Raw genomic sequence first — 20,710 nt, forward strand, 5'->3', positions numbered from 1 at the left:
CTGTTATCACTCTGCTCAACCTGCCAGCCCAGGGGTGGGTAGGAGTCTCCCCTGGAACAGCCTGTGCACTGGTTTCAGTCACGTCAAACACGACAAGCACCCTGCAGAACATGTTGCAAGCTGCAGACAGTTGTGCATTGACTTCCACTAGCTCCCTGAGCGTTAAATGCCCATCAGAAGAAAGCCACACTCGTCACGTGACAACCTGAATCCTGTGGTTGTCTGTCCTGTACATACTTTAATAACATACATCAAAAGGACAGTCTTTTTTCCTGCAAAATTGCTACAATCACATTCAATCTAGATTTCACTGCAAGCTTCCTGAATTTTATTTATTGCAAAGTGATCTCATTATATAATTAAAATAATTAACTTATAAACCAGTAAGATAAGGGAGACAAACTGCTTAGAAAAGTCAAATGATGCAATGAAGGGAGAATGGAAATAAAAGATCGAGAACTGTGTGGGTGGACCTGATGACCCATCAGGCAACAAAACAAGCACGGAACAAAAAACTGCAGAAAAATCTGTTTTACCAATTCAAGAATGATTCAAGTGTGAATGGGACCATGCCAATAGCACGGGAATTCAACTATCTGAACCCCAGGAATAGTTTTACATGAGCTCTGCTTTTGACCCACTCAGCATCTTTCCATTTTCTCCAAGTCTAAATGATGTTGTTCTAACATGGAAATAAATAAGTGGTTTTTATCCCTCCAACTAAAGTCAGGGTCAAATGCTAGTTTGACTGGTGTGGAGGCGGCAGGGGAAGAATCCACCTCAACCACTATATTTCCCACAATAATGTCCTGGGGTCTTCAACTGAATATGGCATCCCAAAGCACACGTGAAACAAGTCATGTACAAAAAAACTTATGGTCTAAGCTACACCCCCTCAGGGATACGGAGCAGCCTCCTGCCCTTAATTATCTTCAAGGCAATGCAAAGAGGCAGCTAGTAGGGCAGGAAATAATCACACACCACCACCACTCCTGCTATCCCCTATTTAATTCTGATCATTTGAATGTCCTAGGAAACAAGGACAGCACTGGGTCACTACTATTCTACAGGTTAACAGTGGCATCCCTGCAGAAGGGCTCCTTCCAGCTGTTAACCATCATCCCACAGCAGGTGCTCCCAAAAGCCAATAATGTAATCGCAGACTCTCACTGAATCATCCTACACCTTGCTTCTGACTTCCATTAAAAAGGCAAGATGAGAAAACGCACAAGAGAACATATACTGTGCAGGCACAGGGAACTTCCAACTCACCTACCACTGCGCTTTCGAACAGTTTACTTCAAGCTTATCTTGCCTTCTTAAAATAAAAAACCCCACACATTAAGCCGGGTTGATCTTAGGAACACAAAAATGAATTCTCATCTCAGCTGGAAACTGCCTCCTATGCCCTCAGGAGACTCCCTTAACCAGTCTCACTCTTCAACTTGCAGGCATCACTCTTGAGAATAATAGCCGGAGAGGGCTGACATCGAGGACAGCAAGAGGCTGGGAGAGGCACACAAGTACTACCTTCCCCAGCTCCCAAGCTAAGAGGAAAAGAGTCAACCGTAAGCCAAAGCTCACCAACAACATCAGAGGAATCAAAAATGGGTAAAAGTGAACGGTGACACCACAGCTCTTGCTATCACCTAATGCTTAGGTTTAAGCATTTAAAATGTTTCATAAAGGTGCAATTTAAAAAGAACATTTCTCAGAGAAGAGCCAGTCAGGAAAAGTCACACTAGAATTAGCTGATGGGGTTTCGTAATTGCACTGAAGGTCAAGTGCAGGTTAAAAAAACACCACCGGAAACTTGGAGCAAACAGCAAGCAGGAGCTGCTCCTTGTTACAAATGGAGCCTCCTTCCATGCAGTTCTAGAGGCTGTTTAAAATCTCGTTTTAAATAACTGATCAAGTTCTGACCATTAAGAAGTGTTCCTTACAGGTAGTCCTTCCCATGTGGGGTTGCCCACACTACTTCAGACTCACCACACCCTCAGAAACCTTCTTCAAGCATTATCCAGCCAACCAAAATATCACCAAGGGATTTCTTAAACTGGAAAAAACCTACCTATAGGCCATTGTTTGTTAGCTAGCATACTAACAATACTATTCCTCCTTGCTGTTGCAAGGAATAATTCAGAGGGAAAGATAAGCAGTGAATGCTAGCAAGAGCTCGCAGAGACCAGAGAACCTGAACGCTGTTTTTGCAACACAATGTCCCCCCCAAAAGCAGTCTGAAAGCAAGAGTTCTGTCTTGCCAGCTATTTCAGTCATGTAAAAGAATCAACTGGCAGAGAAGGGCAAGACCGAAAAATAGATGACAGATATGACTGGGGATGCTACATAAACAGTCTCTTTCTTTCTTACTCTCCCTTCGTGGTTTTGGTTTGGCACCATTTTGTTTTTTAACCTGAGGTTAGGAGAAGACAGGTAGCGAGTTATATTTCCCCTCAAAGCATGAGTCAGCCTTTCCTCATGCAACAGCCTTAGGTGAGAAAAACCGGAGTGTACAGCAACAGCACTAGAACTCAAAGTTCACAGCAAATTTGGTCATCTGCTACTTCACATCCACCAGCTGTCAGTGAACAGCCACAGATAAATTTGAAAGATGACAGCTGAAAGTGCTGTGACACTTTCCATAAAAATCAAGGCTAGATTAGAGCAAAGACCTGTATGCTACTAGACCTTAAAAACAAAGTAGTCAAGTGAGTTGTAAAGTGATGCCTTGTTACTCCAAAAAAACAGATCACAAATCCTGCTTCCCTTTGAGGAATACTAAGCATGCTGAGAAGCCAGAATGCCTGCAATGGACTACAGAGTTAAAGAGATCTGACCAGCATTAAAACCTTGTTATTACAAAACTCACTTGCTGTTTATTCCTGCACTGCATAGAATCAGTCCCTGCCCCCAACTCTTCCTAGTGTGCATATTACCCTAACAAAGAGACACACAGAGGAAGAATAATTGGGGTTTTTTAATATGCTAGTTGATCTGAATTACAGTTGACAGGCTATTTTTCTTTCTTCTAGGATCTGTAACACAACGATGTCCACTTTGTACATGTGCTTCTCTATCAAATTTTGTGGAAGAGAATCACAAGAACTACAAGGGCCTAACACACTACTTGGGAGAGACCGCTCACAACCTAGGCAGACTATATCATCTCAAAAGCTCAGTCACAAAAAAAATCCCACAAAAATACCCACCCCACCCCCCCCAAAAAAAAAACCAACAAAACCCAGAGACTACTGATCTAATGATAGCTAAGTAAGACTAGCTATGATCATCTTTTCCACCTGCAATACCGTGATGGTTTCCTTTTTCTCAGGAACATGTTAAGTCCTTGATGGCTTTGGATGCAAGACATTAAGAAAGTACCATCTGTTAAAGTCACTGACAGTATTTAGCTGCTTTTTAACATAGCAAGTCCCATTCTGCAAATAAAATTCACATAGGTTTCAGCTAGCTTGATCTTACAAACTCAGACTTTATGTCCTTCCTGGGAGAAAATGGTTTATAAACAGTAGCTAAGTAAACCAAACCTTGACTATTATCACCTCCCCACCCTCAAAACTCTGTACTGAAAGGATATGTTTTATATTAAACCACTTTTGAGAAGCAGCAACGGTAAGGTTGGAAAAAATTATTTTAAATAACAGCCACTCCTGCTGTTCATGCTCAATAGTGAGAACATACTATAAGGACTAGGAGAGTTTCCTTAATAAAGTGAAACCAGACATGCAGAGCCAGGGTGTTTGTACAGACTGGAGAACAATCTGCACCTCACTCTCTCCCTCTCATGAAAACAGCACAGCTCAGTATGCGTTACCATAAGGATAGGACGTTCTACTATGCACTCCCAAATCATCTGCCCTACACTCTTAAGAGTGACTTTTTCCTTTTCAGAACAGGTACACAAAAATACACTCCAGGCCTATATTAGCCTGCCATCTTAAGACAAATGAAAACCCATGCCAGCTCTGTAGTTCTTGTTTACAGGTAGCACGCTGAACAGATCTGAGAGGTCTGTTTAGGTGGGGAGCTTTTTTCTTTGCCATACTATGACAGTAGCAGTTAGGTACGATAAGAGTGACAGAAGACAGGATTCAAAGTATAACTTCATACTGACCAAAGGCAGAGATCCATTACTGTAATGAAAAAGACCAAATCAAGCTCTGAGCTAAGCAGCTGTTTGTGGGAAAGCACTTTCCCATTAGCAAGCTTAACTAGAAAATAGAACCAACTATTGCTTCAGCAGGAGCACTGTCATACCAGCCATTAATCAGTATGTGCAAGTATAGGGACTTCGCAAATAGGGGTGTGCAAACTGACCTCCAAAGTTGGCAAGCCTTCCGATTCTTGTGACAGGAACCTTCCTCTCCCGGGCCTGCTCACTGAGCTGCAGCAGAAAGAGGGAAAGGAACACAAGAAGAAAGAGAAATCCACAAATGAACTGTGCATATGGTCAGATAGCTGCAAATTCATGAAAGCACTTTAACAACACTGCCACAGAAAGCTTTTCTTGAACACCAAGTCTTATACGTGTTGAGGGATTTTCAAGCGAACACACTCTAGAACAGACACACCAGGAACTGAAACATACACTAAGAGGAGTAGAGAAGAAGGGTGGGAAAGAAGAGCTGACAACCCCGTTTTGAAAACTCATTTTTACCTTCACCTCAGCATCCCTTATATTTTGAACTCAGAGAAGCAGTGCAATGCCAACCCAAACTGCCTTCCACACATGGAATTAAAACTCACAGAAGGCTATCAGGTTATCCTGTAGATAATTCCCCCACGCAAAACAGCTGGAGCAGCAGAAGCATACAGTTTCATCAAAGCAATATCCTGTATGAGTGAACCCACAGGAGCATCTGATACTAGGTTTGGGGAAGGAGGCAGAAGGTCAGAGCAGATGGCAAGTACCTCCGCTGTGAATTCTGCTGTGGGCTTTCTGCACTGTCTCACACAAGGGCATGAAGCACTAAAGCAACAATTGTGAGCTATGCTACTCACCAATCAACTAATGCTCAGGGCAACATTCCCTCCACCTCTAGAAGGACTGCAAGACACAGTAAAGGAAGCAACAGCCTTCACTGAAAGGAGTTTAGGTCCAATTCATTCTTCGCAGCCATAGTAGAATAACTAACTAAAGGGAACAGTGCTCTACGAGAAGACAGACCCTTTAGGTCAGTCTTCAAACCTTTGTAGCCTACAGCTGTCCCCAACTGCTCAACACTTCACCCCAAAAACTGGGATGAAATACAGCCCCTTCATTACTGTAACGTGTATCAGTAAGTACATCGAGTCCTCAGTCCAGTGAATGAGAGGTCCTGTTAATACAAAACTGAAGTCTATATCCTACCTATGCTTTTTTAAACATCCTCTCCCATTAGAATATCTCCTATAGAGGGGGCAGGTGTGAAAGGAGAGCCTAAAAAGCTATTGACAGAATAAATATCACAGAGATCAGGGTTAACAAGCACTGGCACTTCACTCTCTTGCCTACACAAAAGGGAATAGCGGAAGAGGAAGAAATGAGAGAAACACAGGAGATGGTAAGGACAACCCAGTACAGAAACCATAGTACTAAGAATTCTTAATTAAAAAACCCAAACAAACAAAAAACCCCACACACCACACAAAAACAGCCACCAAACCAAAACATACCATCTGTTTGTAGGGTTTCTGCTCTGAACCTGTTTTGGCCTGTCTGGCTTTATCAATATCTTCAGCTGTTAATCCACTAACAGAGGAATGGTCTTGGTGAAATGCCCTATTCTGTCCAAAGGCAGCAGCAAAAGGATTTCCAGGGTCCCTAAAGCCTCCAAATAGCCTTGCATCCATTCTGGGAGGGAAAGGCTTCTGACCCATGCCAGAATCTCCAGTCTCACCAACACTTTTAAAAGGTCCATTTGTAGTGTAAGAGTAAGCAGGGCCTTCACTGCCACGTTCATGAGGCTTGCCAGGGGCAGTGGAGAAGTCCGTTGGAGCATCTGATGGCTCTCGGGCTGAGAAGTCATAGTCTTTCCCAAAGTCCTCACTGAGATCAGTTAAGTTCTCCTGCTGTTTGCCTAGTTCCTGCAAACAATAGTAGAAATACTTTAAGAGAAGAACTTTAAAAACCTGCTCACTACCCACCCGTGGTCTTCAGAGATGGGCATGCAGCTAGGCTGTCATGTCTCCATAATAAGTAATTTGTAGAGACTCTGGCACTGCAGGCATCCACAGGAAAAGCCAGGAAAGAGACACTTGAGGACACCTGGCATCATCGGCAGTCTTTCAACCCCACTGATGGGACAAATTCATTAAGTTTCTCAAACGCCCGTAACTGAGGGCACCTTGTTCTACATACACTGCCAGGAAGGGTCACTAAATACGGAGCTCACTAGAAGCAATACACTGCTCAGAAACAACAGGTGATGGGAACACAATCACATAAATATACTTTGGAAGGATAAAAAAAAGCTAAACCTCATAATATTCAGTTCTCACCCCTACCATGTCCCTCCCCTCCCATCCTGTCCCTGATCGATCATGCAACGTCAGCACCTTCAAGCCCAAAGCAATACCAGATACCTGCTCATAGGCCAAATAAGTTCAGCTTTCCATGGCCACGACACTACCAATTGCAAAGCACATTTCATTATTCAACCACTAAACTATGTCAGGGTTCATGTCAGAATAGCAGCAGCAGACACCACAACACTCAAGGCAAACTTCTCCTGACAGTCTTTTCTGTTCTGCCCTGACCTGCAATAGCTGCCCCACTATGTCCAGAGATTTCCCACTGCTTTTCAGAGTGGAAAAAATAAATAAGAAGTCAGAAGCAGAGCATTATCTCCTATTTACTTGTTACTTGACATACTCTAGTTACCTATCACAGCAGCAGCAATACCACGGAAGAACTGATGACTATTAATCAACAGGATTTAAAATCCTGCTGTGGTCAGGCAAGCAGGCAGCATATTTTAGGCTCTTTCCTAAACACTAATTACATTTCCCTTCCTTACAGAAAAACACAGAACATAGTCTTTCCTGTTATTCAGCAGGTCTCATGCTATTCTGAACCTCAACATCACAGTGGGGGCGAGGAGAAATCTGTTTATAGACAGGGACTACCGCCACAATACTGACCCATGATTTCAAGTAAGGCTACCTCTCTACTTCCACATTTAAATTCTAAAAAAAACACATCAGACAGCCAAAACCCTGCCATAGATCAAGAGAAATGGTCACATAACATAAAAGCTTTCCTTTCTTCAAAACAGAAAACAGCTTCAGACTGCAGATTTCTTACTGAGCCCTACTTTGGCAGCAGCTTCTCATTTACAGAACACAGGGCAAATGCTGTGCAGGTGCGCTTGGGGTCTTCTCTTACACACAGAAAGAGAGCATCATCTCTCTCCCTGGATGCAGAAGGACAAAGGCAAGATAAAGCACTATCCCCATAAACAAAAACACTTAGTGTATTTCTATTATCAAGCTTAAACAGAACCAAGGAAACACAGGCGCAGATTCTAGGACTGAAACTACAGACTGCCATGATAGCCTAAGCTCATTGCATAAAAAAACATCAAAACTTCGCTCATTAGTTTCTGCTCCAATAATTATGATCTGAGCTACACTGTATTTCTAAAGGATGATCATTTTTGATTAAGAGGAGTTCCTTTCCTCAGATAAGCACCATGTTTTCAAGAGATGGCAAACACAGCAAATGTGAAGCTCTTATATATTCATCCCCATGTCTGGTGACAGAAGCTGCTGCCTAAAAAAAAAAAAAATATCTGGCTTTCTTTACATTCTTCATTTGAAAGTCAGTCCTGAAAACCCAGCCTGTGCTATAAGTGATGAACATGCAAACATCTGACCCTGAGCCAATCTGAAAAATACCGCATGCACCAGTTTTGTCAAGAAGGGAAGCAGCACTGAGATAAACCCAATTCACTCTAAAAGAGCTCGTTCACTTAGTTAAAGGAGAGGCAATCAATGACTGAACTTTAAGAGAAGACTTCAAATAACAAAGCTCTGGCCAGTCTTAGCAAGAGCTTGGCCTTTGACGAGATGAACAAAGCACTTTTCATTTTCAGCATGTCTTGAACACTCAGTAATGGAAACAGAAACACTCTGCAGTAACACTCGCCTCCCATTCCCATCCAAACACTACTGCACAGCACAAGAAATCCTGGAGAATCCCCAGAGCATTGCAACATCTGTATTACCGATCCAGCACTTGACAGCTAGGTTCTAGTTTATGATGCAAGTTCCTAGCCAATCTCCCAACAAAGCCAAAAAGTACCTGGAGGAAAAGCAAAACATCAGACTAGACTATGCACAAAAAGCTTTGCTTACCTGCATTTTCCCCAAGGCAGAACTGAACTGTTCTTCAGCAGTGGCCTGGAGAGTCCTTGCAATGGTAATGGCATCACCCCCAAGGAGCACCTGCCGAAGCTGTCCTGCTTGGGTTTCTAGGACTGCTTTACTAAGCTTTGTCAAGCCTCGCATGACCATGATGGCATCGCCCGCCATGACTGATGTCCTTCCGTGCTGCAAGATGAAAAAGAAGGAGGGGAGGACAGGGAAAAGAGGCAAGAGGTCAAGGAACAAGCTCGCAACCAGTTTCAAGACACCTAAGAGCCAGTGGCATATCTCAGACAATCTGTTTCTGCTTTGGCAACCAGCCACCATGGGAACTTTGCAGCTCAGATAGCACACAGGCCAGCTTGAATGACAGCTAGTTAGCTGACCTTACCAGACAAAGCAAAAACTCTCCTTATGACTGTTCATGAGTTAGGGTAACGTTCCAGGACTGCATGCAAACGTTCAAGTTACCATTGACCAGGGGAAGCAAAGACAGGTAAATGTCAGTAACACCGCAAAGATGGCCTTCATTGCTTCCAGATGTTTAAGAAGGATTGATAGCATTAGCATTTGACCTTTAATTATTATCCAGCCCTGAAACATATTCTCAGGGCCTGATAGCACGGACAAAGTGCACTGACAACTGTCACATTCCATTCCCTCCTGGAGTTATGCCTGCTCATTTTACGTAGCCAAATTTCTTCACCCCACACCAATGAGTAAGCTTTGTCTGTCCTTGAAGGGTAGTCTGCTCAGTCCCCAACTTGTAGCTCACTCTGCTACTTCTAATTGGAAACTTAAGTACACTCAGAACACCCATCTACCACAGCATTTGCAAAGTACTGCACTACAGCGATAAATTTTTGACTCGGTCCCCCCTCCCTGTTCACGAAGCACTCCATCCCAGATTCATAATAGTCTGTGCAATTTCAGCATCTTCAAAGACAAACTGAGTGCTGTCGGATGCAGGACAGAGCACGTCTGGGAAAAACAAGTTCCATTGACCCCTGTGTCTCAGCCTAGAACCAAAGCTGAGGCTCAGGACACCGGCTCGCCTACATCACTGTGGTTCATGTAAAAGAAAACCAGGAGTGGCCAGGGTGCCAAAGCCACTTTGCAAGTGAGATTTTCACCTGCTTATTTCACTCATCTCCCACATCTTTCAAGCACAGCCAGGGTCACAGTGCCAGAGCTGGCTCAGAGGCACGTCCTCCCACCATCGCTGACACTGAAGACAGAAGCACGCAGTTGGCACAAGATGCTGCCTGAAGTTCAACCTTATAGCTTTCTCTGTAATGATTTGCAGGAAAAAAAAAATATTCTGACTGCGATAGGTACCAAACACTAGTCTAAGGCCACATATTTAAGTTACTTCCCAGGTAGGTAGGTACACAGGTACCAATTCATTTCTAGAAGATAACCTGTCAACACTCACATATGCATTACAACCATAAACATTAAACACTGAAGCGGTACAAGTGATCCTGAGTCAACAGTGCACACAGCATCATGCCCTGCCACAGATCACAAGCAAGTGGATCCAGTTACCTTCTTGGGAAACACAAAGCCTGTCTCACAAACATGTCTGCTATCTCAGCCACGCAGGAGAAGCATGGCCTGCTATAGCTAAGTTTCTGCATAAGTGCACAGTTCTGCTGCACTCACACAGGACACGCTGTGTCATTATTACAGCTGAATTTCAGAAATGTACTATTATGCAAATACAGGGTAAACCCCAGAACATTACCAGAGTATTTGTTCAACAGCTGTTAATCTGTGATCAAAATCGGGAACAACTGCTGTAGCCAGGAAGTATATGTTATATGCTTTAAGTATCATCGGTAGAAGGACAATCAAGTGTTCACAACAAATCTGGACTTAATGGGCTAGCTATAAAAAGAAAAATCAAGCCTACCCAGGTCATTATTCTGTGATTGTCTTTACAAGACCTATCCATATGTTCCAGACTGGTAGCAAGCATTACTCCTGAATCTCTCCAGAGTTGAATCACTAGGGTTGGTTTTAACGTTGTACAATGCACTTTTAAAGTTGAAAGCTGCCCGTCAAGTAAGGAAATGTACTCTACCAACAGGAGGTGGTTTTTTCCCTGACATCTTCACACTGGAAATTTCCACATGGATCTCGCTCAAAGTATTTGCGGGCAGTCCCTGCAGTTCAGAGCCAGGCAAAGAAACCAGCCAGCACCGCAGTACTGTCCTTGCCGAAATGACTGTTCAAAGGTTGCCACTACTAAGAAATAAGTGCTTTTATAGTCACAAGTATTAGAAGCACAGGAAAGCCTGAATGCAAAAAGTTCACTCCCTCCCTCCCTCGAAGGGCAACAAGAGGTAATGCAATATAGATCAGTGTAGACCTGGACAACACACACAAAGACATCCACTTTTAACACGGATTCTTTCTAACCAGTGATACTAAAACCATATCCTCCTCTCACCCAAAAACTGCTGAAGGGCTTATCTTGAAGTGACAGTTGATACACTAAATGTGCATTTAAAAAAAAAATAAATCTTCCAACAAAATTTCAGGGAAGTTAATGCAACCACAAATGGAAAATACACATTGCACAATGCGCACTCAACCCTCCATTGCTAAATATATCAACAAACAAAGAGGCCCAACTGCACTTCACAAGTTTGGCTATAAAACACAGCACTGGGCACATTGTTACCAATATCCTTCTGACTTGCAGGCTACCTCCACCATGTTCCTCTGCACAGCAGTTATAACCACCTAGCAAGTTCTTTGTTAGCTCAGAAGCATCAGCAAGATGCTGCTATGCAGCGCTGCCAAAGGACAGGCTACTGTAACAGGCTGTTTATCCCAGCACCCTGCTGCAACACAGACCTCCTTTCCTACCTGTAGGAAATACCAGCCTGCAGGCAACTGACTTGCTGTTTTCAACAATCACTTAGATTCTTTGCAGGTAGCTCAGAGACCCAAATAGAAACCCCAGTAGAAGCACAAAGGCAAGGCATGGCTCAATAATGACTTCAGAGGTCAAACCCAAAGGGAGTTACCAAGAAATAAAGGCTCAGAAAGAGGAACGTATTTTCAGAAGCGGGAGCTAATAAGTTCTATGAGAACTGAAGTGCTACCAGATGCATTTCCCTCAAATGGAAAAAATACCAAGTTATCTACTTTTTGTAGACCATGTTTGGCAAGACATGTTGGTTAATTATCCTGGGAAGGACACAGAAAGCAGAGACTAATGAGGTTATCACAACCAGAAGGGGGAAGTATGGAAGAAAACACATGCTAAATAATCAAAAAGGGAAAAGACTATACATAAATCACCAAGAATTAGAAAAAATACCTTTTTCTTCTTCAGTGAAGAAGCAGTAAGCACAAGCAAGGCCAAAAGACATGAAAACTGAAAGACATTTCCGAGAAGACTGGTACGTATCCCCAGCAATATGTTTGTGTTAATATACAGTGCAAACAGCAGGCAAGGGACTTCCCCCCTCCTCCTTCCACCCCCGGCAAGTTCTATTCATACCACTACTAAATCAATACATAAACAGTGTAAGCAAACTATCGAAAGCAGATTAAGGAGTGGTTTCAAACAGAATTGGTCCAGGTGTACAAAGTCTATACCGCATTTGACTTGTCTCCTGAGGACTTGTTATCTAGCACTAGCAAAGTAGAGCACCACCAGCACGGAATATGGACAAGTCGGTCACGTCTACGCAAGCTGCCAGAGTACCTGCTAACCTGGATTGAAGAGGGGTGACAAGTGTCAATCGTAAGCTGTTTTCCAAGAATAGGCAGGGTCACGGTTTTTCCTTAGTAAACTTCTCACAGTTGAACAAGTCTCTGGAAAACACCCACACCTCCTAGCACGAGAAGGCCAGAGTCAAGTCATCCTCAGACACCAGACAAGGTTCATGCAGCAGGCAGAGGCACTTGTACAGGTTAGATGTCACACCAGTAGGTAAACCAGCTCCTGACACTGCACCAGATTTTGAACCCTGTCGTAATGACAAAACTACATCAATGCCTGGGATGCTCCTATGCATAATTAACACCTGCCTCACAAGCCACTGTCCTCTAGTGACTAACTGCAGCACGTTTCCTCCCTTATTCAACATGCCAGACTACTGGACTGAAGATTTAACCAAGTCTAGTGAGATACTCAGTGTATCAGAGACCAATAACAGAAATGCAAAGCCTTACAAAAGGCAACAGATAAATTCTTATACTTGCACTGTTTTCAAAACATTCCATTCATTCCCCTTTTCCACACGCTAACGTGTTCTACAGACACAGAGACCAGCTTCTGACTCCAAGTAGTTTTTTCTAGATACTTGTACAGTCAAAAACCTTACTCATACATACGTGTATATACACACACATATATATAGGACATATATACATAGGACATACATAGGACAGACCAAGTTTAAACACAAGGAGACTTCTAATCATACAGGAATACACCATAAATTTACCTGAAAGTTTTCTGCACATGACAACACAGCCTCTTCCAATGTAAGGAAATTACTTCTACCATCAACATCCACCCAAGAAAGCAGCTCATTTGCTGTTGAGTAATTGAAAAAACAGACAAAAAACCAACCCAGACCTCACACCACAACCTCCCAACCAAACAAACCCCACCAAAACCCTAACAGTTTTACAGTAGCCCATACTCCCCCTCCGAGGTCTGCAGAAGTTTTAGCTGCCTTTTTTACCCCCACCTTTTCTTTTAAATAAAAGAGTCAAAAATAGAAAAATATTAGGCTGGAGAGGTAGTAAGGCAGATAATTAAATACCATGCTGCCAAAGGAAGCTATCTCTATACCGTCCCCTCCTCTTGCTACTATTCATTATCACAAAGGCTGTTATCTTAGTTGAATCTTAACAAGGACTATAACCCTGGAATCAGTGTTATAGCCACCCACACCATCAGAGCAATTGTGGCAACAGTATGAAATAAAAATAATAAACTCCAATAACAAGATACAGATGACCAGGTGCTTGGCATATTAGTCTACTGCTGGTTTATGGCCACAGAACAAACTTCAAAATAAGTATTATTCATCAAGCTGTAACCGGTCTTTTACAGATTTTTCCATTTCTTTCTGTGCGTGTTGCCATACCAACCATTTCATGTGATCCTTTCACTCATGGCCTTTTTCAGTTCCATCACACACCTCCCCACCAGTTCCTTTGATACCAGATTCCCAGGCCCCTGCCTAGACATATTTTGATTAGCTAGATTCCTCGGGTTGCAGCTGACCCAAGTTTTAACCATGCAGGGCACAGAACACACTGCGTTTCAACAGGACAAAACTGCCATCATCCTTCACATTGAACTGAAGATCTACCTTGCTTATCCTTCATTCTTCCCCCTCCCCAAATCTCTCACACACTGCAGCTCCAAAAGAACTCTTTAAAGATCTGACCTCCAACAGAACGAAGGACTGCTATGTTTGAGTCCTGCCCCGTGGGCGACTCAAGCCTCCTTAAACTGAATTCATCAAGTCTGCGAAAGCTCCTTTAAATCTACCCTTTCACACAGCAGCCTGCCAATGCCATTTAAAACAAACAACTTTGAAGGGCAGGCAGAACTTGTTTACTCTCTAATCATTATAATAGCAGTGCAAGGACTGATAAAAGTGGGCTGCTTGGCAGACAAATACATCTTTACACCAAAATTCAGAAGGCTTAGCAGTCATTTTTGGCAAATGACAGCTAGTTCAAAACCCAGTACGAACATTTTCCCCATAAATGGCTTGACAAACAATATAAGAGTGAAAAAAATGCTTGGACGCTTTAAAAGTTAGCACGGTCTGCTTTATTTTAGGCACAGATACATCAATGCAAAGTGAATGCTCTGGACTGATGGCTCTATTTACTTCTTTCCGGATAACGTCTGGAGACATGCGAAAGCATAGTCACAGCCCACGTGCCTGGAATTAACAGAGTCCCTTTCTATCCTGGCCATAGATCTAGAAATAATTCACTCGCAATTAAGATCCTAGTGGGAGAGCGCACTCCCTCATTACAGGCTACTTCTGCTGATATGCCTTGACACAATACACTATTAAATTGTCCCGGGCGCACGTTGTTTCCCATTACACTGGGGTAGAGCCAACTCAATCGCTGTGATTTTGAGGCTGCTACCAGTCGCTCTTCCCCAAGAATGAGTTCTGAGCCTGTTCCTGCAAATTACATATTTTCAGTCAGGGGACCAATAAAAGTTTCATTTAACTCACTTGCAGTGCAAAAAGATTTGTGCCATTAGGCCAGTATTTCAATGTGGAGTTGTATTCATACCTAACATCCTATCTTTGCATTATCTATGTTACCAAGAAGAAAGGGAGAAAATAAGAGGACATGGAAAAAACGAGGGGTATTTTCTATTTATGCATTGAGCAGTGCTTAGAAAAAGCCATGGCACTGCAACCTCTACATGGCTCAAAAGCTGCAGGCACAAGTGTAGCTTTAATCACATGAAAAACTGATAAATTCTGTGACTAAAGTTACTTCCCCATGCATGTGAATCTTTCATCCAGCAACAAGGACAACAGTATATTAAAATCAAAACAGAGCATGACCAGAAAGCACATAGATTAATACGAGATTGGGCAGATGCAATATCTGAAGCATATACTTAAGAAACCGAATTACCACAAGGTGAATTTACACCTTTATTTGTGTTTAAGGCAAGTTTACACAACAGCATATTTCACTAGTTCCAAGTCATCCCCGTCAGTGTTAGCATACACCATCACTTTAAAAGACAAATCCTCCACGTCCATGTGGAACAACTCTAACCAGCAGTTATTTATACAAAGGTTACACTAAAGCTCTGCACTGATTAAACCCAAACGTTGAGCTTCAAACAAAAACTAAACATTACAAACATCTCCCCATGGGTTTGCAGGGCAGCTCTAGGCTTTCACAGAGTCACTTCACCAATTACAGCAGAAGAGACCACCAAAGCTCAGCTCCCTGCCTGATGCACAGCTCCACAGCACTGAGCTCCCTGCCAGGAACCAGCAAAGCTGCCCCCTGGTCTCATGCTCTGAACTAGAATACAAATTACAAATGAGGGAGCTTATCAGTTTGTAGTTAATTTTGGGGTTGGTGGCAGGGTGGGTTGTTTTTTTTAGCATACACTGTTATGTTGTAACTGTTTTTATTGGAAGTTTTAACTTTCTGAAAGCACACCGAGTCCAATTTAGGAATTGGAAACCAATAAAAAGCCATGCTTCACAAAGAAGGTCACATTCCTTGAGACTCAAATACACCATTACTTAGGGCAAAATTCTTGAGAAAAACAGCAGCTCTTCCTCTTGCATTTAAACACATAGCTCTTCACTCACAGATCTTAAGAAGGTAAAGAAATGGGACTGATATCAAAGTTCTCTACTCTAGAGGGAAGAGAGCAATTAATCTTCCCAAAAATACACCCCATGTCCATGATGGTGTTGGGAAAAGAATCACAGCTCTCTCCAGAGCACCCTGATCCTTACAGCACACAGCCTATACCTAAGTGTCCTTTAAACATCCACTCCTACAGAGCAGAAAGAAACAAGGATTTATAGCCAGTTTGCTGAACACCTTAACAGTGTGTTTTTAACAGCTAAATCTAAATGATGAAATGCCACACCAGCAATGGGTTCTAGTCAGAACCTTTCTAATTATAAGCCTCTGGAAAACTAGACACACCTGTAACTGTACTGCACATGTGTCCTCCTCAGGTGTAAGAAGACATTTTGCTTATTATCCTTTCTCTACACAAAGACAGAACCATGCACATATGTCTTGAGTCACTGTTACAAAGTTAGTGAGAGGCACCCCATGCACATCTCTCCAGGTGGCATACACTCATCCTCTGCTCAGAGGGCAAGCATAACCCTTCTGTTATCATCGTGCACAGCAGGTCAGATACCAGTCTCCTGCTATTGATTCTGTGGGTATACATGTCTACACAGATCCCATGGCTTTCAACCTTGCCCTGGAAGCTAGGGTTAAGTTCAAATTTAGTAATTTACAGCACATCCTAGTCTATTCATAGCCCCCTTAAATACCAGCATCCTAGCTCTAGAAGCCTTTTTTTTCTGGCTGCGCCACAATGTCCTTGTAAGAAGAGGAAAAATAGGATGCAAGAACAGGACCATAGGCAAAAAAAAAAAGGAAAAAGAAAAAAAGACTACTCCAAGACAAACTGATCTCTGTGCTAAAGGGGAGCATCATCTATCAAAACCTACAGCTCCTGCATTACAGCTCTGCCACAGTCCTCCAAGAAGTTATCTGTGTCAGTCCCTACTCACTACACATAGGTATTTTTGACACTAGGGTAAATAAGAGTAATGAGCTCTGTATTTCTCATAACTTATTACTAAACCTAATCCGCAAGCTCTCATACCTGATACGGAATCTGTAATCTACTATTATTTATGCTCTCTGTACAGGTTTTATGAAATCATATTCTATATAGTATAGAACAAACATACTGCTTTTCCAAATTAGAAGAGCTGAAGTCATAAGCAACTTATATAGGTGCCTTTGAAAATCCCAAACCTCCCAGAGCAACTTCTGAATGACCATGCTCCACAAAGCTTTGCTATGCAATATAAAATTCTAGGCTTACCAATTTGAGAGGAGTTCTCTAAAAGAAAGACTCACAGTCAATCCACTTGCAGCTTACTGCCTAGTCATTCTCCCTTCTACCTCTTTCATAGTCCCAATTACTCTCTTGATGAGTGACGGTATCAAACCAAGATGAGAATTCAGTACTCCCAAATGGCACAATTCAGATAGCAGAAGAGCTGTAACATTTCAGAATACTACGTCAAGTCCTTTTATAGTACATTTGTTCAGCACATCCAGAAAAAAACCAAGGTGTGCCACTGGTTAGAAAGGAGATGTGAACAGCAATGAAAGGGGCTACTTCAAGAACTAATCTACACAGAAAACCAGGACAAAGTGCAGAAGCAAAATAAACACAGTAGGAAAACTCTCTGTAAGTGGAAGCTATCACCTGCACAACACAAAACAGCACTAGGACCACCTAGACCACAAGCAGATCATCTTTCCTCATGTCTCTACATAAAGAATCTACTTAACCTTTAAGACGACACAGCCTTATGTAGTTTCCAGGGAAAAAGCCCACCTATGGTTTAACTCCGTACAGGTGTGCAGACTTGTTAAGCAGACATACAGATCTGTAGAGTTTCTAGAAGCCAACGCCATGCGCAGGAAGCACATGGAACACTTAATATACTGAGTAACTGGGAATCTAACATGCTTCATTTAGTCCTACACCTCTACTGACTAACAAAACAAGAAGCCAACAAAGTGTAATAACACAACTGTGCAAGGACAGGGCAAAACTTGCGTATCCTGTTACATCTTGGTCTTTGTCACCAGCTTAGATTAATTTTGCCATCTATTGGGAGGGCAACAGGGGAGCAGGCAGATAGGGAAGGGGAGAAAAACAAGTGGCATCTGAAAAAAATGTAGAGCATCTTTGAATCTAAAGATAGGTACGTCAATAAAATGAGCTTTCACTGCTGGGTGGGAAAGCAGACACCGACTTAACCCCCTCCCTCAAACTACTGTGCTTTATGGTTAGCCTGCATTTGGCTCCATATACAAATAGCTTATTCTTCTTCAAGTACTGAAGGAAAGCACACACTCAGAACAGGCAGCACTTTAAGCACTTTTTTAAAACGAGCTGAGAGAGAAGCTACTCTTCTAAAGATGTTCTGCCCCAGAATACACAGCTCAATAAGCCAAAAAGCTTCATCATTCAGACTCCTTTCTTAAACAGCTTTAGAGGAAGAAAACCAGGAGACCTACATACACACAGGAGATACCTAAATACTGCTCCAGACTCACTACCTCCATCCTAAGCTGGACTGTTCACCCATCAGTACAAACAGATTTAAGGAATAAGAGAAATACTTATTCATGAATCAAGCCAAGTGCACTTAGCAAGCCAGCTGGACCAAGCAAGTTATACCATGCACACTGACATACAAGGTAAGAGAACACAAGACACATGCCACCCACAGCATCCTTGTTAAACAATAAAAAAACCCACAGACACATGAAAACCAAACCAGTCTTTGGTTACAGAGCTTTTTATTTCTCTCTGTAGGTAATCAGCCAGTTTAACTTGAGTGAAATAAAAAAACCTCAGGAATTCAGCCGCTGTCCCTCATCCATCTCAGTTTCTAGAAAAATAACAGCCTGACAAACAGGGTGTGAAACAACAGACCACTACTTGCCTGTAAAAGGACTAGTGGAGGACTAGAAGCCAAAAAAAGTTCTGTTCGTGCTGCAAGGATGCAATATGAGCTATTATTAACCTGTGCTAAATATCACAAATGAAATAACCATAGCTGCATTGCATAGCGCAGAATTCTCCTTGACAGCGATGAAACAAGGTGATCAACACCCAGGCAGTAAACACGTAAGGGAATCCTCCACATTTCTGACCTTTTCTTCTACTTATCACACCTCCATATTTTTAAAAGGGAGACACTGTCAATGCACAGCAGGTCACTTATTTTCCCGTCCCCTCCCTTGAGCAAGGCTGGACAACATACAACTGTTTATTCTAAGGATATCTTATTCAAGGTCACCAAGGTCACTGCTAACAGCAAAGGAAAAGCATTCACAAAATAGAGAAGCCTCCTGCTCTAAGAGCAAACAGACTGGTAAGCACACAAACTACAGCTATGCTTTGCCTTCTGATGATATATCAAAAGACAGACAAGTTCTTCTCACGTGGCACAGAAATGCAAGACCACCAACAGTCTGTTTAAATACCGGCCTGCTTTTTGCCTTTACCTTTGAGCAGTTTCTGAACCCCTTCAGAAGTCTTTTACTGAGCTACTATAAACTTTGGCCAGTATCCTCCTGCTCCCAGTGCTAAGCATTATCTTGCATACCCCTCAACAAATACACCCCAGTTCAGTGAAGCAAACTAAAGACAAGCAACTTGGGACATGGAGTCCAGAAGTTGTAGGTTAATTCTTTTTAGTAAAACAAAACTTCAGGTTATTGAAAGAAGCATCTTCTACTTCCTCACACATTTTTCTTTGCCTAGACTTTAAAAAAATAAAAAGTTTGCTTCATTTTTATCAAGATTTGCTTTCTAACTTCTTTATTTTTCATAACACTAACAGAAAAGTTGGGATTTTCATTGCACAGAAGGAACGCTGAAGAGAAGATCCCCACCCATACTCCTGCTGGGTGGGACATGCAGGCTATCAGAAGTAGTGTTAATGACAAGATACAGGTCTGCAAAAATGAGAATGGTCAGTAACTATGAAAGCAACATGAAACAAGCCAAATTTTTATATCTGCCATTATTTATAAGCAGTTTGTTCAGTGCCTGCTTAGAACTATCTCCCCATTCATTCCTGTTCACTTTGTTACACAGACTTTTGTGAAAAGGAAGATTATTTTCTGAGGTGCCTTAGCAGAGCCTCACCGTTTATCCTCCCCGCCCCATCCCACAAGCAGACCCCAAACACCCACACACTGCCCGCATGCCCACCTTCACCCGGCCGCACACAGCGGCCCCGGCGGCCGGGAGAAGGGAGCTCAGCCCCGGGCAGCCCGCGCACGGCACCGGGCGAGGCCGTGTCCATGGGCGCTGCCCGCGGCGGGCCGCACGCCCCACTGAGCGCGGCAGGAGCCGCGCTTTGCCCTCGGCTGGAGCCGAGCCCCTGCGGCCGAGCAGCCAGAGCCGCCGGCGCCGCTGTCCCGGGCACGGTGCCCCCGCTGCGGCAGAGGCCGCCAGGCACCGGCAGGGCCCCGGGGGCAGAGCGCCGGCCGGCCCCGCCGCTGCGCAAGGCCCAGAGGGGTCACCACGCACGTCGGGGGACGCGTCCCACACCGCTCAGTCACCCGCGGGCCGGCCCCCCGCCGCGGCCTCCCCCAGGCGCTGCCCCGCCAAGGGCGCAGAGGAGGCCGCAGCACTAGCTTCTGGCCCGCTCCGGAGCTCGGGCGGCCGCCGGCACCCCACCGCCATCGCCTGCCGGACCGCGCACCCGTCCCCCGCCCCACCAGAGCGACCCCTGGGCCGGGCCCCCTCTCTGCGCCGGGGACGGGCGTCCTCCCCGCGGCAGCGCCGCCCACCTCCCGCACCTCGCCATCGGGCACCCGGCAGCCCCTGCCCCTTCCCCTTCCCCTCCGCAGCGGCGGCCGCTGCCCGTACCCCGGCCTGCGCGCCCGGCTCCGCACAGCCCCGCGGCCACCGCCTCGCCCGGCCCGGCCCAGCTCCGCGCCCTCCGCTCCGCTGCTCTCCTCAGCGCGCCCGCCGCCTGGGCCCGCGCGCTTGTTTACCGCCCCGGCCGCC

General features: G+C 44.0%; 1 protein-coding gene across 2 annotated transcripts in view; it reads right to left on the bottom strand.

Moving 5' to 3' along the window:
- COQ8A (coenzyme Q8A) overlaps window positions 1-20,710 on the bottom strand; it is a 46,072-nt gene extending 25,362 nt beyond the window's left edge. Inside the window, exons 1-4 of one of the 2 annotated variants that reach the window (XM_056356784.1) lie at window positions 20,570-20,710; window positions 8,356-8,550; window positions 5,674-6,084; window positions 4,336-4,402 (exon numbers count right to left, since the gene is read on the bottom strand). In XM_056356784.1, the coding sequence (XP_056212759.1) occupies window positions 4,336-4,402; window positions 5,674-6,084; window positions 8,356-8,532 (655 nt within the window). In that variant the 5' untranslated portion in view covers window positions 8,533-8,550; window positions 20,570-20,710. Of the gene's footprint in view, window positions 1-4,335; window positions 4,403-5,673; window positions 6,085-8,355; window positions 8,551-11,698; window positions 11,820-20,569 lie in introns of those variants that run through there. The other variant, XM_056356785.1, reaches the window with a different exon arrangement.

This window comes from Falco biarmicus, chromosome 12, assembly GCF_023638135.1.
Source record: "Falco biarmicus isolate bFalBia1 chromosome 12, bFalBia1.pri, whole genome shotgun sequence".
Taxonomy (NCBI): Eukaryota; Metazoa; Chordata; class Aves; order Falconiformes; family Falconidae; genus Falco; species Falco biarmicus.